This window comes from Etheostoma cragini, chromosome 2 (assembly GCF_013103735.1).
Source record: "Etheostoma cragini isolate CJK2018 chromosome 2, CSU_Ecrag_1.0, whole genome shotgun sequence".
Taxonomy (NCBI): Eukaryota; Metazoa; Chordata; class Actinopteri; order Perciformes; family Percidae; genus Etheostoma; species Etheostoma cragini.
Genome location: NC_048408.1, coordinates 5,601,216 through 5,619,038, shown reverse-complemented (window position 1 = coordinate 5,619,038; position 17,823 = coordinate 5,601,216). Strand labels below are relative to the sequence as shown.

The 17,823-nt window shown below is 40.3% G+C and overlaps 2 protein-coding genes across 3 annotated transcripts in view; one reads left to right on the top strand and one right to left on the bottom strand.

The window, feature by feature from the left end:
- The first annotated feature begins 1,244 nt into the window (after positions 1-1,244).
- The window catches only part of vwa11 (von Willebrand factor A domain containing 11), a 33,505-nt gene continuing 16,926 nt past the window's right edge, over positions 1,245-17,823 (top strand). The window contains exon 1 of the mRNA XM_034860665.1: positions 1,245-1,385. Within this exon, the coding sequence (XP_034716556.1) occupies positions 1,348-1,385 (38 nt within the window). The 5' untranslated portion in view covers positions 1,245-1,347. The remainder of the gene's footprint in view (positions 1,386-17,823) is intronic.
- Positions 8,071-15,113, bottom strand: LOC117937051 (prostaglandin D2 receptor 2). 2 transcript variants are annotated; one of them, XM_034860697.1, is made up of 2 exons: positions 14,957-15,113; positions 8,071-9,880 (listed from the first exon to the last, which is right to left on the bottom strand). In XM_034860697.1, the coding sequence occupies exon 2, from the start codon at positions 9,871-9,873 to the stop codon at positions 8,461-8,463; it is 1,413 nt and encodes a 470-aa protein (XP_034716588.1). In that variant the 5' UTR covers positions 9,874-9,880; positions 14,957-15,113; the 3' UTR covers positions 8,071-8,460. The 2 variants fall into 2 exon arrangements, with proteins under 2 accessions (XP_034716588.1, XP_034716598.1); XM_034860707.1 differs by having other exon boundaries at positions 14,961-15,113.

Below are 17,823 nucleotides of genomic sequence, written 5' to 3'. Positions count from 1 at the left end.
TCACGACTGCGCATGCGCGAAGGGATAAACCCAATAGCGTAGCCCTTAGAGGGCGAAGCCTATACGAAATATAACTAACGTTTTCTGGGAGTTTGTTCCAGATATGAGGAGCATAGAAACTGAATGCTGCTTCCCCCGGTTTAGTTCTGACTCTGGGGACAGAAAGCAGACCTGTCCCAGATGACCTGAGAGGTCTGGGGGGGTCAAAGTGTAGTAGCAGATCAGAAATGTATTTTGGCCCTAAACCGTGTAGTGATTTATAAATTAGCAAAAGTACTTTGAAATCAATTCTTTGAGCCACAGGAAGCCAGCGTGAAGACTTCAGAACTAGAGTGATGTGATCCAGTCTCTTGGTCTTAGTGAGGACTGGAGTGATGTGATCCAGTCTCTTGGTCTTAGTGAGGACTGGAGTGATGTGATCCAGTCTCTTGGTCTTAGTGAGGACTCGAGCAGCAGCGTTCTGAATCAGCTGCAGCTGTCTGAAGATGAAGATGAAAACATGGACAAGTTTTTCCAAATCCTGTTGACACATAAATCCTTTAACCCTTGATATAGTCTTAAGATGATAATAGGCTGACTTTGTAATTGTCTTAATTTGGCTGTTAAAATTCAGGTCAGAGTCCATGACTACACCAAGATTTCTGGCTTTGACTGTTGTTTTTAACATTGTTGTTTGAAGCTGAGTGCAGACTTTTAATTGTTCCTCTTTTGCTCCAAAAACAACCACCTCGGTTTTTCCTTCAATTAATTTCAGAAAGTTCTGGCACATCCAGCCGCAGCATTTTCTTTTGCAGGGTGCAAAAGTTCCACCAAAAATAGTTCCTACCCAAGACCCTTTTGCAGATCCACCGTTGCTGCGTCCAAGGCTTAATGCCGCCCAAGACGACTGCAATAAAACTTGACTGTATTTCTCTCCTAACCCTAAACTGACATATGTGTGGGCCTGGTCTGGCAATGCAAGGTAAAATAATGCATGAGACAAGGCAAATACAGCACTGTCCCAAACAATGGCCATTGAATAAGCTTCAATCCTCTATATCCATACCCCAAGAATCTGTAAAGTTGTCAGAAACTGGTACAGCAGCATATATTTAACTCATGAATCAACATGTGGAATTTCCCAAGTTTCACAACAGTTGTACAACATTTGCCAATATTCTTACCACAAACTTACAACATCAATGACTCAGAACAAATGAAACAGAAAAAAAGGAAAATTACAAACAAAGTTTACTCCCACTTCCTTTAAAACTATGTCAACAAGTTGCAGCGGCAAAAAAATTCACACGCTGCTCCACGTATAAAATCTGACTGTAAGGCACACCCTCTGTATCTTTACAACCTGGAATGCATGACAAATCCTGGTCCTGCCTTGGAACACAGGGGTAAGTACAATACCACCATTTACACCAATGTTGATTTAATACATTCCTCAGGTAATCTTAAGTGTTTACATGTGTTTATAGAGGGTTGTTTATTGATTATTATCATATACAATGAATATGGTTAGTGATGCCACGTTACTCCAAACAACTTTCCACACAAAGTTTAAAATATCCAACTGTTGTTTTAACATTGGAATTCAGGGATCTATGTAACTATAGGTAACAGATAAAAAAATCTCATATTACACAGTTGTGTGTGTGCACACATGCTGCTATGTTTGATCTCTTTGGTTGCATTTGTATGCTGTATACATATATATATATATATATATATATATATATATACATATTAAAAATGATGTCTTTTTTGTGTGCGTGTATACATGAGTGTATACTTCAGTGTATACATCAGTGCATTTTCACTGACGTGCAATGCACTTTCATTATCTTGTCAGCATCTGTCAGCAATAAGTGCTGCAGCAGTGTGTTAAACCCTTTCAAGGCAATACTTACTACCCCTCCTCACTCCCTCGTTCATTCTTTCCTTACCTCGTATCTCTACCAACTGTTTTTCACAGTGCTTTATGTAATCCCTCTGACTTTATCCTTTTCAGCATCTTACGTTGTCAATGTTCTCACTGTTCTCCTGCTGTTTCATTATCTTTGTCCTTATCTATAGGATTCTCTTTTCTGCACTCAAGTGTTTGTAAACCTCTTATCTTTACTGTATCTCAAGACAGATTGTATAATTCACGCTAAAACATTTTAAGGCTGTTCAGTTAATTCATTTAGGTTGGCCTTATCATCGCCCACTCCTTTCACTTACTTTGTAAACTAATGTTTCCCTGCCCAGAGTCATTCATATTTTCATCAGAGCCTCCTCTTTACATAATAAAACCCGCAAATCCCTCCCCCTAATCTCTATAGACAGTCCAGTCTCAGGGAAATTCATGAAATGGTGACGCTATTTAATATATTGACTCATGTACAGGTCACCTTAGTGTCGTTATTTTTGTGTGTTGATTACGAATTTTGAAGTTATGTATTTCAATGGGTTAGGGTTAGGTTACGGTGATGGTAAGGAGTAGTATTGAATAGCCAAACAAACTTTGCATGGAGGTTGGTCGGGGTGGTGGATGGGTCAAACAACACAGGACTTTCACCCTGGAGATGGGGGATCGTGTACCTCGTGTACAGTTCCTTTCCACGTCATTCTCTTCCTAACCACACCCGTCCCGTGGTTGTGGCCAGTGTGTGACGTTACATTTCCCTGTTTTTGCATCCCCCAAGAGCAGCCCAGTGTCATGGCAGTTTGTGAAACGGTCACGTTCGAAAATTGTGACATGCACACGTAATAAACAACAAAATCGTGGCATGTACACAAATCAATAAGTCAAAATAACGTGACTATTTCACGAACTGGCGTGAGACCGGGTTGCTATAGACAGATATCTGCATGTGATAAGATTCTTAAGGCAATAGGACGTTGATCTGTTATCTGAAGCATTTGTCCCTGTTTGTAGTCTGATTAGTATTGACAAAGCATGTTTGAACAGGCTTTGGTTGCATGCACATAAACAGTCAGTGTTGAGAGCAAAACATAGTGCATTCGTCCGAAACACCATCTCAGAACCCATCAGATATCATCTAATGAGGCTTTAGCTTTTTATTAGCTTTCTAAAAACATATCTGCCTTTTTTTTACCAATATACATGTATGTATAATAGAATTGTATGGATTTAATGTCTGGAAATGTCTAATATCGTCCCGAACTGTAAACAATGGCAGACGTAAGGAAGAGAGCAACTGGATGATGCAACGCAGATTGACAGTCAGACAAACTCCATCCAATAATGACATGTGTGTCAGGAAGTCAGCCCTTGGCAATTAATACTTTCTCATTGGCATCACATTGAATTGAAACTACAAAGAACAAAGGAACACAGAAATTACTGGGATTTACAATAGATGCTATGAACAAATAAATGCAGAGTAATTAACCAATTCTCTGGTACATTGAAACATAAATGGCACAATATACAGACAACATGGTTAGGCTTGGCTAGTGTCACTTCAAATGATATTCCCAGTAGCTATGCAGCAACACATTCACGTGTGCACAACCGTGGCTCTGCTCGGTGCTTAGCACCACCCAAGACGATTGTGATTGGTTTAAAGAAATGACTATAAACCAAAGCACGTTTTTCTCCCATTCCAAAATGCTCTGCAGCACTGTGGAGGAAGGTCTGGCAATGGAAGTGTGAACAGTGTGAACATTGTGCATCAAGCTTTGGGGTTTGGTGTGGGTGTGTCTCCTGTTGTAGTGGCTGTGTTACAGGTGATACCCAATCAGCATCAACGTGTATGTAACCTGTATTAAAAAGGCAGTGCACAAAAGAGGGTGTTCAACGCACCATTGTTTCAGTTTAATTAAACGTGTTGCTACGTTTTGACAGGGCCAAAATTGCCCTCTCACTAACTTGTTTCATCATTAGCAAGGGGTATAAAGCAAAACCATTCTACGACTATGTTCCCACATTTAAATCATATTATCATATTATATAAGATCTACTAAATAACTGAATAAGTGAACTGGGCCAATGTGTCATGCAGAACCTTTCACTTTTTGTCTTTTCTATTGTTAAAAGGGGAATGAACATTAGAAGATATATTGTTCAATCACTTATAGCCATAGAGATACAATGTATTTGGTGTACGATCGCAATCAGTTGACCATGATACTTGGACTGAAACAGTAGTTGGAGAGGTGCCTCCTGGGCACTCCCAAGGTGCTTTTGAGCAAGGTACCAAACCCCCACTGGCTTTGGGCGCCTGACCACGATGAACATCCCCCTCACTCTGACATCTCTCCATTTGTGCATGTACAGGTCCTGTGCTTGTGTGTATTTTTGGTCTGTGTGTAACTAAACGCAACAGTGAAGAAGTGTAATTTCCCCTTGCAGGATTTAAAAAGTTTTTTTCTTCTTAATAATTGATAATGTTTGTTCTGGTTTTCTCAGAAATAAATCTTGCAGGCTGAAAAAAGAACATGGTGAAAAAACAAAAGTAAAGAACTAAAGCATTCAGACAAGCCCTCTCCCAGCATAGACAAAAGCTTTAATGACTCGCAGTCAAAATATTTTTAAAATTCTCATTCTGCAATCCAAAAATGTTATATTGCTATTGAGAAATGGAACATCCTGCACAATGCTCTTGCTCAGTATTCCAAACTATTCATCATACAAAGGTTTCGACCCCTCTGGACCTTTGCCAAGACTTTACAACGCTTCTTTCAACGCCTACATCTGAAAGAAGTTTGCAAAACATACTTTGAAAAAAACATTCCTGACTGTGCAAAGCATGCATGTGGTAACCTGTCTCCTTCCTCAGCAATTCCCTTCTTCGTCTATCTTCTTAATCTACTTCTTTCTGACTTACACTGGAGTTCACTGCAAGTGTCATGTGTTTGCTCCATAACTTCAAAGAGAAAAGGCAATGCTGCACAGCCACATTAAATATTTAAAATAGATACAATAGATGAATCAGATGGGAGCAGGGGGTGAAAGATAGCCCCTGAGGAAGAGAGAGAGAGAGAGAGAGAGAGAGAGAGAGAGAGAGAGAGAGAGACAGAGATAATCTGATGGAACTGAAATTGCTAAAAGGAAAGTGGAGCTTTGTATGCCCGTCTGGCCCGTTAGATTTAATCCTGCTCTGTCTTTACATTCTGGATCTTCACTCTCTAATATTCTCCCCGAATTACAACTACCTCTATGGTAATCCCATGCTATTCTGGCCTACATTACACCTCAGCCTGTATGTGTTTGTTTTTGTGTGTGTGTGTGTGCATGTGTGTGCGCGCGTGTGTATGTGTGTGTTTATGTGTGTGCGTGCGTGTGTGTGTGTGTGTGTATGTGTGTGTATGTGTGTGCATGTGTGTGCATGTGTGTGCGTGCATGTGTATGTGCGTGTGTGTGTGTGAATGTGCGTGCATGTGCGTGCATGCGTGTGTGTGTGTGTAAATGTGCGTGCGTACACGTCCGCGTTTGTGTGTGTGTGTGTTTGTGTGTGTGTGTGTGTGTGTGTGTGTGTGTGTGCGTGTGTGTGTGTGTGTGCATGGTTGGGTGTGTCCAATTTTGTGGATGGAACAATTGCAACGGTTGTGATGAAAGAGTCAATCAAAGATGGATATCAGATATGATAAAAATCAAATCACTCAGAAAAGGTAGTCAGACGTTCAGGAGTTCATATTTAAAATGCACCTGAATTAAACAACATGAAAAGCATAATCCTACTTAATCGTGTCACATCTGTTTATGTAATCAGTGCTTTACTGCTCTCTGCTGGCCGGACCTGTATAGCATGATGACCCAATCAGTTTTTGGCTTGTGAGTCCTAAAAATTCTTTTGGCATTTGCTTACAATTCTCCTTTCTCTTTTAAATAATAAACGTAATTTTTTTTAACCATGCCTGAATTGACTTAGGGGTGGCAGTAGCTCAGTCCGTACGGAGTTGGGTTGGGAACCGAAGGGTCTAAAATACGGGGTATTGTTGTAGCTGGAGAGATGCCAGTTCACCTCTTGGGCACTGCCAAGGTGCTCTTGTGCAAAGCATGGTACTCCCCAACAGCTCAGGACGCTGGTCCAGCACTTACCCCCCCACTCACTCTGAAATCTCTCCATCTGTGCAGTAATAGGCCCGGACCATGTGTGTGTATTTCAGGCCTGTGTGTAGTGATTTGTAACACAGTGTAAATTGTAATTTCCCCAATCAATAAAAAGTATAAGAACACGAAACCATCCAAATCTGTACAAATTTTGTTTCAATTTAATACCAAAGTGATGAAAGCAAACAAAACAATTTGTATTCATGCCATTGACTGAGGCACTTCAATGCATTAAAATGCAGTCCAAATGCAAATATTGGATTTGGTTCCTACAACAAGAAGACTCAGCGAATCAGAGAGAATTGTGATGTCATAATATTAGTAGTTCTAAGTTATTAGTATTTAAATTAACTTTCAGTTTGTGCATGAAACCAGAGGACGCCTTACACAAGTACAGGGGAACAAGGGAAAAATAAAATACCTGAGGGCCAGTGAATTACACCCTGGGCAAGACCCACCTCGAGCGCCCCCCCCCCCCCGGTTAAAAGCAACACACAAATGTGTTTGATGTCAGAATGTTGCATATTTATTTTACATTCTGATAACTTACACTGTCATATGTTGTCCAGATTGCGTTCATTGTCTTTTGAAAATGTTGAAGGTTGTACAGCTAAAAGTGTGTTTCCTGTTGTAATTGCAGGAGTGTGTTTTTTAAATATTCTAATGAAGGATTTGTGCAATGAAGAAATATAATTTTCACTTTCACTTGTATTGTTATAATTAAATATGTACATGTATAAATGTGCCAAACATATATACAATCAGATATATAAAAAATGTAACAAGAGCAGAGCGCAACAATCATATAAAATATTAAGAATAATATACAAATAAGAAGAAATGTTCTAAATGGCATAAATCCTTCATCACAAACATGTGAAAACACACTTAAGAGAATCTAGTTATTACACTAGTGCACTTAGAACAGAAAGCACAACCTAAAACTTAAACCTGACCTTTCTGGCCTTCCTTGATACATAATCATCAATGATGTTATCGTAGAAAATCTGCTCCCCTATTGAGTGATTGATACTGATGACGAGGCCAGTGAGCCGTTTCCAGGAACATGGCTGACCTCAGGTATGACTTGATCAACTTTACTTTGGTAAAGCTCCTCTCTGCTTGAGTCAAAGTGACTGGCAGAGTAAGTGCAGTCTTGGGAGTAGATCTCTGACAGTTCCTTATCACGCATAAAAGTCCTTGACCGGACCAGTTCCAATTTGGATGTCCTTGTACTTAAGTATTTCTAAATTATGCTACTTCATACTCAGAAGGAAGTATTGTACATTTTACTCCACTACATTGATTTGACAGCTTTACTTATCTTTTTTACTTTGCAGATTGAGGTTGTTTACACACAAAAAGCAATGTCATAAATAACACTGTAATGTTAAAGGTTAAACCAGCCCGCATGATATATAGAAATTATAATGAGCACCGCCTTTACCAGCTGCAACATTAACCCCTTTTGTTCTGTTTTGTTTCTTTTTAACAACTCAAAATAACATGATTGATTGCAACGCTCTTTGCCAAGTACAATTCTCTACTTTCATTCATTTTGGGGTGTCTTATTCAATTTTATAGCATTTGAACACTGAAGTGGTTTTGAAATAGTAATGAGTGATGGAAATATTCCAGTCTGTAATTATCCATACCTACTTTCCTTTAGTCTAAATCATTCCTAAATTCTGCTTTTCTAACACAAACATTAGGTAAAACAATTTTTTTTTTTAAAGCATCAAAAGGAATAAAAACGTACGAAAACAGTAAAAAAACTCAATAAAAAGCCTTGACAAAAGTGTTGATTTTCAAGTTTGACGAGAAGACAACATAAGGGTTTAAGTGATAGACACATTAATGCATCAGTTATTACAGTACAAATATAATATAGGTTATATTATTCTGAAATAGGAATCTGAATGCAAGACCTTTAGTGTAGATTGTTTAATAGGTACTACATAAAAGTAGCAAAACTGTAGGTTTTGTTGACAAATATAGGTTTTATTGGCAATTTTGTATCAGTTTTGGGATTGTTCCTCCTTATTCAGCTTTGACGGTTCCACCCCCAACAAGCAGGGAAGTCAGATGCTAGCAGCTAACACGCAGCATGCAACACATTTCTTCAAACAGGACTGTTTTTAAATCAAGGCTAAAGACACATTTGTATTTTTTGGCCTTTGTAGTCCACTAATCCCTCAATCCATTTTTGTGTGCTTCTATGATTCAATATTTGCAGTGCTGCTTGGTGTTGAATTTGAATGGTTTGAATGCTCTTTTATACAGCACCTTAGGGCTATTTGTACAGTACTTTGGTCAGATTAAGCTGAACACACAACCTGTGCCAACATGTACATTAAGAGTTATCTGAAATCCTTACACTAAACCACAGATAAAGCCAAAAATACAGCATCTCAGCTACGTTCTTCCTCATCTTTTGATTTTTGTCTGGAATGCTCCATGTGAGTGTTTTTGAGGCCTTCAGAGGGCGAAGGTAGTGGGAAGAGTTGCTGGAGGTCAGGTGATTGACAGGGTGAATGCGAACCCTTCTGGGACCCTGGCGTTGCAAGGCTCACATCTCGACTGCTCTTCCGCCGAATATGAGCTCTTAAACTTTTCCCTGGCACCAAAAGCAACCCTCCTCCTTCTTCAACCAGACCGTCAAACACTGCTCCCAGACTCTGTCGTATTCTCACGCAGAAGTTTGGGCAACTGAAGGCGTACAGAATGGGGTTCAACACGGCATTCAAGAAGGCAAAGGTTGTGGCCAGAGGGAGTCCTACCTCCACCAGGTTGAGATTACTTTTCCAGTACTGGGCTGTCATTTCGATCACGCAGAAGATGTGATAGGGAGCCCAGCACAGCACAAAAGCTGCGATCACAAACGTCACCATCTTGGTGAAGCTCTGGGACAGCTGACTGGTTGGATTAGCGGTAGAGGGGGACAAGGTAGTAGGTGTGAGGGATAAAGATGGGCTGGTGGTCGGAGGCTTGAGAAAGATATTAATGGTTTTCTCGGTTGTAGAGGTACTTGTAGTTCCATCATTGTTTGACGCAATCAGAGCATCAGTGAGCCTGCCGGCACTTTGCCTTCTCCTTCTGCTCCTGTATTTCAGGCTAAGGACAATTTGGATGTAGCTCCCCGCTATCACCACTAGGGGGAACAGGAATGCCAGCAGCAACTTGGAGATGGCCGTTGCAGCCTGCCTCACTTTGCAATTTGTCTCCAGAGTGTCTTGGGAGGATGAATACAAGGCAAAATTATGATAGCACAGTTTCCTACCATCCCGTTTCTCAGTCACAGAGCGGAACAGTAAGTAAGGTAATGTATTAATCGCTGCCCACAGCCAGCCCAACGCACACACCTTCCACGCTCCCGCCACTGAGCGATGATTCTGGCTCCACACGGGCTTGGCTGCCAGAAGGCACCGGTCCACTGAAATGGCTGCCAGCAAGAAGGCCGACACAAACATGTTCAAGAAGAAGATAGAAGCCTGCGTTTTGCAAAGTATGCTGCCAAGCTCCCAGCTATGTGACGAGGAAAGGTAGAAGGTGAAGAGGGGAAGGGTCAAAGTTGCCAGGAAGTCAGACGCTGCCAGGTTGAGCACCCAGACAGAGGTGACCGTGCGGCGCCGCAGACGGAAGCCCACCACCCACAGGATGAGCGCGTTCTCCAAAATCCCCAGGCACGAGACCAGACCATGGATGCAAACCACCACCATATTGGCCCGGGTGTTGTTGTTGAGGCTGTGCTCCTTCATCATCTGTAGCAAGGGGCAGATCAGCTGTCCCTGCGAGGCATTTGAGGTGAGGTTCATGTTTGACATCAGTGCTCTGATAGAAAAAATAAACAAACAAGAAGAAGCAAGTGGATTAAAATCAGAGCCAGTGTTAGGAGGCATTGTTGCACACATGGCTGCACGATGGATGGGAAATACGCTATAACATTGCTTTAAATCAAACAAAAGGAAATAATTTTCAACCTTCTTTTACGGAACAAATTGAACATTGAATTGAATATTACAGGCACGACTTAAAAAAATGATGACATACGAATTACATTTTAAAGTGCCGATTCCTACAGATACTCTGTCAAGTAACACAAAACATCTCTGAGTTACTTTCAGGATGTGTAGCAACTTTCATGATGTTTATATTGCGCCAGTTAATACCACAATTGTGATTAAAAAAAAGGATATATTGGGCAGCCCTACTGCACACATGATTGTTCTTGTTTGAAAGTTGAATACCTGTTATCTTCTGCAGTAGCAGATACTTGTCTGTGCACATTCACGGTGGTCCACTGTGGAAAAGATTTACAAAAACAGCGTCTCTGCTAATGATGATGATGATAAGGATAATGATGATATGGTGAATAATAGACCTGTCTTTGTCAGCAGACAGCTGACAAATCAACGCTCCGTTTCGTCATGCAAGGACTAAATCAAAGCCATAGTGCTATTTTCCATGTGTTCAATTGAGATTTATTTGATTTATCACAAACAAAGTCTTTTATTGTCACAATTTTGAATGTCAGATCAAATATTTATTTGCGTTTGACAACCGGAACTAGAAAAAGGCCATGTTACGTCAACCACCCACATGCATGGAACTCTAATTGACATACCAGCAGTTAGATGTGCAACCTAAATTCACACAATGCACAATAATAAAAAACAAAGACAATATACTGTTTTCCTGTCCAACATTCTTAGAGAAACAAAGTACTCTACTATGTCCTTATGCGGACAACATGTCAAATCCTGTCTAAGCACATACCAGCTCTTGGGCAACTACAGCTCCTTAGTTAAGCAATACAGTCTGGGAATGTATGAGCACCCACGGAGATACCAGCATGATGTTTAGATCGAAATCTCTTTCTCATTGAGATAAGCAAAGAAACTACCAGGAACCACAACAAAGTGAAAAGTAGTAAAGGTAGTCAAGCGTTATTTGCTGATATGAGAATTTCAAATCTTTACATCAACAAGTCCTTTGAACCATATGGCGATGTGGCTCATTTGTTTCCTGGCCTCCAATATGACCCACAAGAGCACTACATTAAATACAGCTACTAGTGGAAATAATACGCAAAGGACGCTGTTAATGTTGTGAAATGGTTGCAGTTTGGTTAAGTCGAGTCGCCGAAACTACTTACAATCCGATCGTGGTTTGGGTAAAAACCTGACGTCACTTCACCTCCTGAAGGTTACGATTGGGACTAGAACCCTTGTTCTTATACTTCTTCACCTAACTTCCTGCTTTGCTCCGATCATAATTACTACGGCTACTAAAGAGATGTAGATATAGGCTGTTGGAATAATCAACCTCTGTGAGCGAGGACAATTTGGATATCAATCTGCTTGTCAGTGAGGAAAGGATGTAAGCCGGGAGCTTGCAGCACTGGCTGGCACTTCCTGGGCTGCATGGGTGCCAGTGGCTGTGTGTCACACACAGGTAGTGTTCAAACTTGGAATCATTTGAAAATCCAAATGATTCATTATTTTATTGGAATCATTTGAAAAATCTGGTTTACAATCTGATTATCGCTTCCAAATTTAACACTTTATCTGTGTTTGAAACCGTTCCTACATTCACTCACTCACTATTCCCTAAGTAGTGTTTATTAAATAGTGAACTATATAGGGAACAACCAAACAAGACTTGTTTATTCTTTCTAGCCTGGCCCTGCCCTCCTAAGTACTTCTGCTCAATTTTCATTTTCTTTCAGTACACCGTCTGGGTTTGTAGGTTTTCTCCGGCCAAATATGTAGTGGTCTAATCGACAGAGGGAGTGGCTGAGAACGACGATGCTGAGGTTCGGTAACGGGAGTTCCGGACTAATGACAGCGTAGAAAGATGCCAGCGAAGCCATTCGGCCTGTTGTGGTAACCCTGACAAATATCTAGAAGTTAAAGCCCGAGCAATAACCATCTTTGCTGAGTTCTGTTTATGGCTGTGATGTTGTGGCCCTCCTCCCAATGGGATTTGGGAAAATTCTGATTTTCCAGCTCGCTCCGTTGGTGTTGAAGGAGTTAGCTAAGGTTAACGCTATCGATGCTAAGACAACATTACAACCAAATGTTAGTAATTGGTTATGGCAGATCCAGAGTGGCTCTGGTAAGATCCAATAGTTTTGAACTTCAACAGAGTACCCTTCAAGGAAGCTAACACTGATCAGTGGACAGTGGCCAGACTCTCTGTACACATGAGATGTACCAGAGTCTGGTAGGACCAGGCTATGTTGCAACTCCACCCCTCAAAAAATTGGACTAGATAAGAACGGAATAAAAAAATGAATCAGAATTGAAATCAGAATTGTAAAAATCAAATTGATGCCCTACCCTACACAGAGCTCTAAGGAATGAAACTACCCAGTACTTAGCAAAATAATGCTTAGCTCAGCATAACCACTGAGAGGAAGCAGAAAATCATTCCCTTTTTGTTGGTTCCTCCTACACCAGCTAGGGAGGGTAAGATTTGCCAGTGGAGGCTTTAAAAAAAGAAATAGATTGGTTGATAAAGGATGCAGGTGTATCTGCTTCGAGTAGCTTGATAGCTGTGTCAATGTGATGTAACATTAGCAACGCTAATACGGGGGTTGATTGTTTATGGTGTCATCTGGCCTAACCCAACTGCACAAAGAAAACATTGCTTTGTATACTTTCACAGTGTGTGCACATATATGACAAAGCTATGAAAACCAGCCTATGAAAATCCCCTTAAAAATGTGGAATGGATGACTAATGAGAACATGTTTTGTTTTTGAAAGAGTAAAACATTCTGTGAACAATCGAACTGAGCCCCAATGCTCATTAAGCCATTTTGCCTGAGCTGTCAGATACCTGACCTAGTTTGATTTTCACTAGCCTCTCCTTGGCTGTAAAATCTCAAATATTTCTCAGAGGTGGAACATATTCTGTAGTGCTACAGTAGTGTTCCAACTGTTTATATTTCAGCTTAGTTAAGTAATGGTCACATGGGAGCACACACAAGAAATAGCTAACATGAGGAACACCTAGTTATGACTAAATACTTCATCAGAGATCAGAGATCTTCAAGAGGGGGTCAGCGACCCCTTTGGGGTTCTCGGAATTACTGCAGGGGGGGCCGCCTAATTATACAGTGGTTTGATAGTTTTATTTCAAAAATTAAAATATACATTAACATGAATCTAACATGAATCACGAATTGTATTAGGAAAGCCTTTTTTGCTAAAAAGAACATGTCATTTACTCACTATTGACGATAGGTTTACTTAAGGTTTACTTAAGGTAAGACAACAAAACTTAAAAAAACTTTGAATAATGAATGAATATCAATCAACGAATGCAGTTGGAGGTCCCTGTTCTATTTTAACAAAAGGGTAATAGGCCTAAAAAAATGTCAAAGACACCCGCTTTAGATTGTAACTATTCAAATTAAGTGTTGCCATTGTATACTTACATCCAGCCATGGTTCCATACTGAGTCACACCCCCTCATACTACGGGCCTAGTGCCAGGAATGTAGACATGAAAAAATGAATCCATGACATAATGCGTACGTGACTGTATTCTCCTCAACTGCAAATGCACGTATCAGAGGGTGTTTTTGCTCAAAGATTATTATTAGATGCTTCTTAGAAATGCTGGACACATAGTACAAAGGAAGAAAAGTCAAAAGAAGCCACTCAGCAACAAACTGTTGATCCCTGAAACTGACTGACACGCTCTGTGGCTTGTATTCAGGCTGCTTTTTTGTGATTAAAGGAGAATTTCTAGCCAATTTTTATGTTAATATTGGTCGCTTTAAATATGCGTGTAACTTTGATTGAAAAAAAAACACCTGACCCAAATCGGTGCAGGCAACAAGGAGTATCTGCAGCTGTGTGTACGAGCTTCGATTGAGCTAAAACGGCAGTGATTTAGAGTGCCTTTGTACGTGTGAACAGACACAAAATGCAATTAAAATGTCTGTGCAACATGAACGGGGCAACATGGATGCACCTACTCTGTCTCTATCCTGCTAACAAAAATACTAAATCACTTTTTATTGTGTTTTATTGCTTTTCTTAGACTGCATATTTGTTCAAGCAGAGGTATCTGGTAATGAACTGGCCACATAGTGTATATTATTATTGTATCTCTAAATCGTCCAGTACCTGGCAGGTGAATTTGTGTGTGTTTGTGTACGTGTGTGTCATACACATAGAAGTGTGGGTTGGGTAACATGTCTTGAATTCAGTGGTAGAATGTAACTAAGTACATTTACTCCATTTACTTAGGTACAAATTTGAGGTACTTGACCTTAACTTGACTATTTTCTTTACATGCCATTTTTTACTTCTACTCCTTTACATTTCAGTGAAATATTGTACTTTTTACTCCACCACATGAACCTGACAACTTTAGTCACTAGTTACATATAAATTAATGTTGTTGCACAAAAAACACTTCTAGTTTATAAAATACCACGTTTTATTAAAAAATTAAACTACCCGAGAATATACAGGCCTACAAGACCAGCTGAAATAGTTGGACCATTAAACACTTGGCTGATTTACAGAACTGTTTGGATTGTTGCCAGTTTCTATTGCGAGGGTTTTTCTGCAAGGAGTATTTTTAATACTAAAGACTACTTTTACAGGACGGTAGTAGTACTTTTACTCAGGTAAAGGATCAAAATACTTCTTCCACCACTGTACAGTAGAGCGTGACAGCTGGTGAAGAGACAGTATCCTCCATTCTTTGTACATTTAACAAACAAACAAAAACATTGATTCTGTTAATTGTAAGAGCTGTACAGTATGGTGGAAAAAATCACTAACCCTGCTAGCACCTTTTGGAAGTAAATGAGCATGACATTGGGCTACACTGTGCCCATGTTTAAAATACATAATGTGAATGGAAATATAGTAGAAAAAACATACCTACTATGGCAGTTTTAAGGCAGCATGGGAAAAAATTTGGTCTGCAACATACGTTAGTCCAAATCTTACATTAACAATTTCTGTTCCTCTTAGTCTTACTGTCACTGACACTCATCCCTCCAGTTCTGTCACTTTCTACCGCTCTCCTATTATGGAGACACCCACTAAATCACTGCTGCCAAACACAAACACACACACACACACTCACACACACAAACACACACCACTCCTCTGAGCGTGTGATCTTAAACGACAGATCATCCTGCATGTGTGAACATGTGGGAACTAGTTTCCCACACATTTCAACTACTGGACTGCAGCTTCCACCATGATACACGCTGCGTCAACAAACAAGTAGAGATCCATATAGGTAGACTAGGAACACATCTTCCGCCTGACATCCTCCGTGCAGCTAACACAACAGTCTTAATCCACTTGAACAACAACATTCATACGTGACCTATGTGGCAGCTCACAGTGTCTATCATAGGAAAAAGAGATGTGGACAAAACTTTGTTTTGCTCAAGGGTTAAAACGCCTTTGTCGCCATCTGGTGGTGAACATGACTCCAAACACCTTTCATTTTCAAGTGCCTGTTCGGGCACACACAATGTTCCTGCCTTGGTTGCGTTCAGATCGCCTGCGTCGGCCAGCCCAAAGTCCTGCAAAAACACAGGCCTTTCCATTAATTTTGAAGGGCGGGTATTGCATTTAGGCTGCAGCAAAAACTCAACTTTTGGAGAAAGGCAACCCTACGTCACGCTGTGGGGGCCAATCATGTAATAGGCAATCAGACTTGTCAGTGTGTTTTGAGCATAGACAGTTAAAGAAGTGGATCATCAGATCCCGTTGTTCTGGTGTAGGATATTAGAAGCACTTTTCCAGTGATGGCTGATAGTTACTGCCCAGCCTCCAACTGAGCTTGAGGATGTAGTTGTGGCAACGCGTCTGAAAGTTGTTAGTCTTCTGGTAGCTGTGCCAAGAGAATTCTTGTGAAAACAGTGAATGTGAAATATAAAGTCTACTACTTAATTTGCACCCTTCTGTTTTCGATTTAAAATGCCAAAAGTAAGCTTGCTAATTAAAGTGCCCATATTCTGCTCATTTTCAGGTTCATAATTGTATTTTGAGGTTGTACCAGAATAGGTTTACATAATTTTCAAATAACACCATATTTTATTTTTACTGCACATTGCTGCCAATCCTGTTTTCACCCTGTGTGTTTGGGTCTCTGTTTTAGCTACAGAGTGAAACATCCTACTTGTTTTAGCTACAGAGAGAGACATCTCGCTTCTATATCTTTGTTAGGAGTTGCACATGCTCAGTAGCTAGGTAAAGATAACATCAGCTGATTGCTGTTCCTCCAACTTTGGTCCATCCAAGGCAGGATTAGCCGGGAGACTTCTTCTAGATGAGGGCTTGTGGAATACCTGCAGAACAGGGACAGGAAGTAGTTCTTTTGGAGATTATGGTCAACTAGTGGGTGTTGTAGCAGTGTTTTGCAAATGAGAACGAGCTAGCATGCTAGCGCTAGCATTTGCTGAGGGCCACCTCGTCTCGGCTAGTGACGTAGACAGCCTTGCAGATGTTGAACAGCTGGAACCGGAGATTGAAGGCAGAGGACATTCAGAAACCGGATCTCACTTAAAAGTACATGGAATGTTTTTTTTCCAAGTTTGTACGTATATGTTTGGAAGCACCAGAGACACAGAATAACCAAACCAACCCAAATCCTAGAAAAACAATGTCATAATATGGCCACTTTAAGAAAGCTTCAGAGTATCTAAAAGCCATTTTTGATGTATGAGGTCGATGCTAGCTGCCTTGCTTCCTCTCTGTTTCCTAAGCTAGGCTACCCATTAAAAATGTGCAGCAATACAATTAATATTCTATTTCTCTGACTCTCACCAAGTCAACAAATAATAATAAAAATTCCAAAATTTTGGCTTTCATTTTATCACAGCCTAGCCAAACATGTTCTTAGTTTGTCATTCCTTCTCCCTGTACCTACTTTTGTAACCTGTTTGCTCCTATCCCACACTCATTTGTCATTCGTCTTATGTCAAACATCCCCCTCCGTAGACTTTGGACCACCTGGCCACCTGGTCGCCTGATATCTGTACAAATCAGAGAATTCTTAACTAAGGGACTTATGCGTTAACCAGAAATGTTGTAAAGAATTCAACCTTTGGTGCTGCTGCCGTACAGTTACCCCTGCCCACTCCAGATACCTGGACCAGAGTACACTATTACTCAGAGGACACACAGAGGCAAAGAGTTTACCTGATAACTCAGTGCTTGGGTACTTAATGTATAAGCATCTTTCGTCAGTACTTTGTTCAAACATGTACCTTTACTCATCTTACTACCTTTTATAAGAACCATAATTTATCTTTTTTTGTAAATGTTTTGTTTCCGTTTCTGGATTGACGATGTTCATGTCTTCCATGGATATTTGCTATGCTTGATGCTGATCCGTCAGATGCATCAAGTTGTGATGACAAAACCTTCCAGTTGACCACTTAACCCTCATGTAATCCTCGAGTCAAATTGACCCGTTTTCCTATATCAATGTTCTTTCTACCCAAAACAACATGATTGATTCCACACAACGCTCTCTGGCATGTTCATTCATTTTGTGGTGTTTTTTATAGAGTTTGGGTGAAGAATTTAAGTACTTTTGAAATAGTAGTGCGTAAAAGTTATTAAGTAAACATATTCCAGTCTGTGATTATCCATTACCATCCATTCCTTTCATTTTCAATTTAATTTTTATTTTTTAACCTTCATATGGTGTTAGGGTCCCGACGGACCCGTTTTGAGTTTTAACATGCATAAAAGCACTTCATACATTTGTTTTTTGAGTT

What these genes read in the sequence shown, in the direction of transcription:
- LOC117937051 (XM_034860697.1), bottom strand. Translation starts at nt 9,873, where the DNA reads ATGTCAAACATGAACCTCACCTCAAATGCCTCGCAGGGACAGCTGATC.